Source organism: Lolium rigidum, chromosome 3 (genome assembly GCF_022539505.1).
Source record: "Lolium rigidum isolate FL_2022 chromosome 3, APGP_CSIRO_Lrig_0.1, whole genome shotgun sequence".
NCBI classification, from domain to species: domain Eukaryota; kingdom Viridiplantae; phylum Streptophyta; class Magnoliopsida; order Poales; family Poaceae; genus Lolium; species Lolium rigidum.
Window position 1 is genome coordinate 381,288,451 of NC_061510.1, and position 4,569 is coordinate 381,293,019.

The 4,569-nt window shown below is 51.0% G+C and overlaps 1 protein-coding gene across 1 annotated transcript; it reads right to left on the reverse strand.

Moving 5' to 3' along the window:
- Window positions 1-747: 747 nt before the first annotated feature.
- Window positions 748-3,989, reverse strand: LOC124704411. The gene has a single exon (XM_047236666.1). It carries the CDS (start codon window positions 3,972-3,974, stop codon window positions 1,182-1,184), a length of 2,793 nt encoding a protein of 930 aa, XP_047092622.1. The 5' UTR covers window positions 3,975-3,989; the 3' UTR covers window positions 748-1,181.
- Window positions 3,990-4,569: the final 580 nt, after the last annotated feature.

Genomic DNA, 4,569 nt, shown 5'->3' on the forward strand with positions numbered 1-4,569 from the left:
CACAGAAAGGGAAAATAGATGAATAGAGCGGACACAGGAAATGCAAGTGCAAAACAGAGGATGGACTTGCATAACTCGCAAAAACTACATTGACAATAGTTTAGATAGAATAGGTACTTCTATACAAACAAAACAAAATCAGAAGGATCGTAGTACAAAAATTCTACAAGTAGTTTGGGTCGGAGGGAGTAGAATTTTTTTGCAATTCAAAACTCTAATACATACTTAAAATAAATTATTGTTTCTGAAGTGTAAATGGGAGTGTACCTTACTACACTGCCGAACTGCAAAAGAAAGTATACCAGAACCTACCAGCTCAACAACAAACCAACCCTTGTCGATAAGCTTTACAAGCTATCACCACAACAGAAAACATGCAGCATCGAACAGCAACCAGAAAGCAACAGCACATTAGGAAGCCGGCCGTTCAGGTCAGCAAAATCCAGCTTAACGTGCTACTATAAGTTTCTAACAGAACAGGACTGACTACCTGCTAGTTTAGTGTCAGTAGCTAAATAGTAAAGCTAAAAGGAGAAACACAAGAACAGTCAGAATGAAAGCAAAATGAAATACTGTGGCTAGTGGTCTGACTACCACACCACTTGCAAGCTAAGATTATCATCTGCTGGCGGATTCAACACCGCAATATATATCACACACAACATGAAGAGCTCATTGACCAACAGGCCACATCCATAAGAACATACCAGGAGAGTGGATGATTCCGAGTTTGACAAGAGAACTGAAAAAAAAGGCTGAATCACCTATCATCATGCTATTCATGTTGCAAGAATCATACAAGCAAGCGTACTTCATGGCCAATGGAGCCACCACTTTACAAACAAGTACATGGAAATGATGCCTCATCAAATAATTAGGTGGTACATATGAATCTCCAGCAGAATCTACAGGCAAAAAAGTTGCAAATCTAGAAAGGGGAGAAAAAGAAGAATGAAGAAATATACCAGCCACGCCACCATGTATTAACCATTCATGCCAAGTGGAGACATTTTTGGGGATACAAAAGCTATAGGCAAAAAGCGCCTTGACATCTCATCTTCCACCCTCTTCACAATTACACAGTCGCCACCACCTTCCTTCTGTATTTATAAAGTAGCTGCAATAGCCACAACTGAATTCTCTAAATGCTGCAAAAGCCACAACTGAAATAACTCTAAACACTATCTTTCCGCATCCTCTGGAATCGACGATAGCCTCTCCTGCTCAAGAAATGATGAGTCCAGAAATTTCGCAACAAATGCCCACAACCTGTAGACATCATCGAAGTTTGTAAGGAACCCAAGAGAAGCAGTAACAACTTCAATCCCCACTATAGCATTCTTGCTATTTTTCTTCTCCTGCCGGCTATTTGACGTAGGCCGACAAAGGGAAGAGCTGAGACCTACATCGACCACCCCATGTTTCTGGTTATCCATGAGGCGTATATGACTGAGAAAACCGACACCCAGAGATATGCCTTCTTTCTCTGCCATTTTCTGTACAGTTTCAGGATTGATCAGTGAAGTCCCAGTGTTGCAGTCCTTTATATTGAATGCAACTGCTGCTCCTCGTTCATATTTGATTTTTGGGCCATAGATATAAACAAGGGATACCCCATCGCCATCTCCTGAATCAGGCAACCGAAGCTGCAGCAGTGAGGTCACCAACCAATTGATCAGGTAACGCAACCTTAGTGTTGTTTTACTAAGACCTAGCATGTTCACATGATCAAGATGCCTACAGATAATTTCAGGTTCTCGCCTACCGTCCTGAATCTCATCATAGTCGCTGTATGCATCATCATCTTCTTCTTCTTCTGCCACTGCATATCCAGATGTCTCCCCAGCATCCGCATTACGGGAGAGCCTGCTATCCTCCATGGTGAATGATACCTTGCGCCCCATACTTGATACTCGTTCTGCTTCTTCCGCTCCAAAGAGCCTACCACCATTGAATCTGCTATTGGGTACCTCCCTCCTTCCCAGTAAACGGAAGTCTCCCTCTGTTTCCCTTCTGATGGCACTGTCTTTAGCTTCAACCTGGTTTTCCGAGCAAATCTCTGAAGTGGAGCCATTCCCATTTGCAGCATAACCCCCGAAAACAGACGCCGAACTGCCTTCTGTGGCGCCATTGGCGCAGGAGAACTTTACGTACCTCTTGTTTTCATGACCATCTTGATATTCTTCAATCTCACTGACCTTGCCATTATATGAGCAATCTTCCTCTGGAATTTCCTTCACATGATCTTGCTCTTGTGATACTGACCTCACAGCTGCATCGAAGGACACATGGTTATCATGAATAGGGCTCCTTGCCAGTTTTGATGATACCTTTGGCGATGTCTTGCGTGCATTTTTGGTACCAGAAAACCAGGAAGCTGGCAATGGAGATCCCAACTTCCCCTTGCCCGACTGTTCTGAATGGTCTGAGCCGAGTGGGCTATGGCCTAAATCAACCCAGAAAGAGCTCTCTGACAACTCATCCTCGCTGAATACTGGGCTCTTCATCACCTCGCCAACAGAGACGCTCTCATTCTCCTCATAAATCGTGCTAGCGCCATCCTTATCAGAGCTATCCTGGTCCATTTCGCTCTCAATCACCTCCCTCACCTGTGCTGAGGAATATGCTCCTGAAAACGCCGGTAATTGAGATGCATGGTGACTATTGCTCGTCGCTGACTCCTCCTCGACTGGAATGATGGTATCATCCTCAAGTCCATCCAGGACACCATCAAACCCATCGACGGAATCGCTCAGATACTGCGGGAAAACCGGCAGAATCCGCACCATCCCCGCCCCCGTCCCGCCATTGGGGCTCTGCAAGCAGGACATGACCGACTTCTTGATCAGCAAGCAGCCGAAGCCTGTCGGATCAGCTCCGAACACCCTGTAGAACGACGTGATGATGAAGTCCGGCCGGAACAGCGACAGCCCCAGCGAGTCCATGTCCTTGGGCCCCAATGCGCCGGCATCCAGCAGAACATGCCAGTTATTCTGCTGCGCCAATGCCATCCACTGGTACGAGTACTTTGCTCCGGTGACCCTGGACTGCACCGGGAACACGAAGAGCCCAGTTGCAGAGTCCTTCTTCCGTCGCCGCTTCTTGGTGGCAATCTGCTTCCGGAGCTCGGTGGAGCAGATCTTGAGGGTGGGCCACTTGAACCAGGCAGAGTAGGCCTTGGCGCCCTTGTCCCGGGCGGACTGAGCCATCCAATTCACGGACTGGGACTCGTGGTCGAACATGGTGAGCAGGCGCTTGTTGGTGGCGAAGGGGTAGCACTCGGCGAGCAGGCGGAAGGCGGAGCCGCGGCTGACGGTGAAGACGAGGCAGTACTCGGACTCGGGGATGTTGAGGTAGTCCATGATGCGGTTCTTGATGTCGTGCTCGGCGGTGCCCTTCTCGGCGCCGCCGTAGAGCGCGTGGTTGCTGAGGTTGGCGGTGATCTCGGAGAGCGTGAAGGAGACGGAGGAGTCGGCGGCGTTGCAGCTCTGGAGGTAGGAGAAGAGCCCGAAGCCGCAGTAGTCGAGGCACGCCTTGTCGAGGTGCGGGTACTCGCCGGCGCGGAGGCGGTCCACGTCCTCCGAGGAGGCGTACTTGGGGTACATGGAGAGGAACGTGGCGAGCGCGTCGGCGAGCGCCGGGAGCGCGTCGGGCGACAGGAAGGCGCGCTCGGCGGCCACCGCCGTGGCGCGCAGGAACTCCCGCTGCGCGTTGAGGCGCGCCAGGGAGCGGGACCGGCCCACGGCGCCCTCGTCCTCCCCGGCGGCGTCGAGGAGCGCCGCGTCGCGGGACTTGGTGAGGCACCCGTCCTCGGACGCCTCCTCCAGCGCCTCCCGCAGCTTGCTCTCCTGCAGGCGCCGCCCGCCGCCCGACCCCGCCCCCGCCCCCGACGCCGGCGACCGCGGCGGGCGGTGCTTCTTGTCCATGAGCAGCGACGCGCAGTGGGAGAGCGGCTTCCATATCGACAGATGCATGGCTGGCCGCGAGGAAGATGACGCTTTTTCTCCTCCTCCGCCCCTACGCCATCCGATTCGCCGCCGCCGCCCAGCCTGCCGCGCGAATTCTTGGGATCAAAGTAACCGACCTCGCGATCGAATTGGCCGCGGCGGGGCGGGACTCCTCCTAGGGTTCCGGCGGATCGAGCGACCGGGCTGGGGGCGCGCGCCGGAGCGGAATCTGGATCAAGGAATGGTTTTTGTTCCAGCGGAGCAGGGGGGAGAGGAGGAGTGGAAGAGGAGGAGGAGGGGAGTAAATTGGAAGACACCAACTCGGCTGCACAGAATTAAAAGCACAGGTCCATCCATCCAAAGCATTCAATGGCGATCCCAGCCAGCCACTATTTTCCTGCTGTATTTTTTGTCCATCTCCCTAATTTTTATTTTTTACTTTCATTCTTTAACTAAGTCAAAGTTCATGATGGACACCTCATTTTTAGAAATAAAAACTTTACTAGATCCATGCAATATTTTTGTACACTACTTAGGAGTACGATTGCATTCTAGCTCCTTTTTACTACATGATTTTCTTCACCTTTTCAAAAAATTAAAGGAGTTCCACTGCATCTGATCT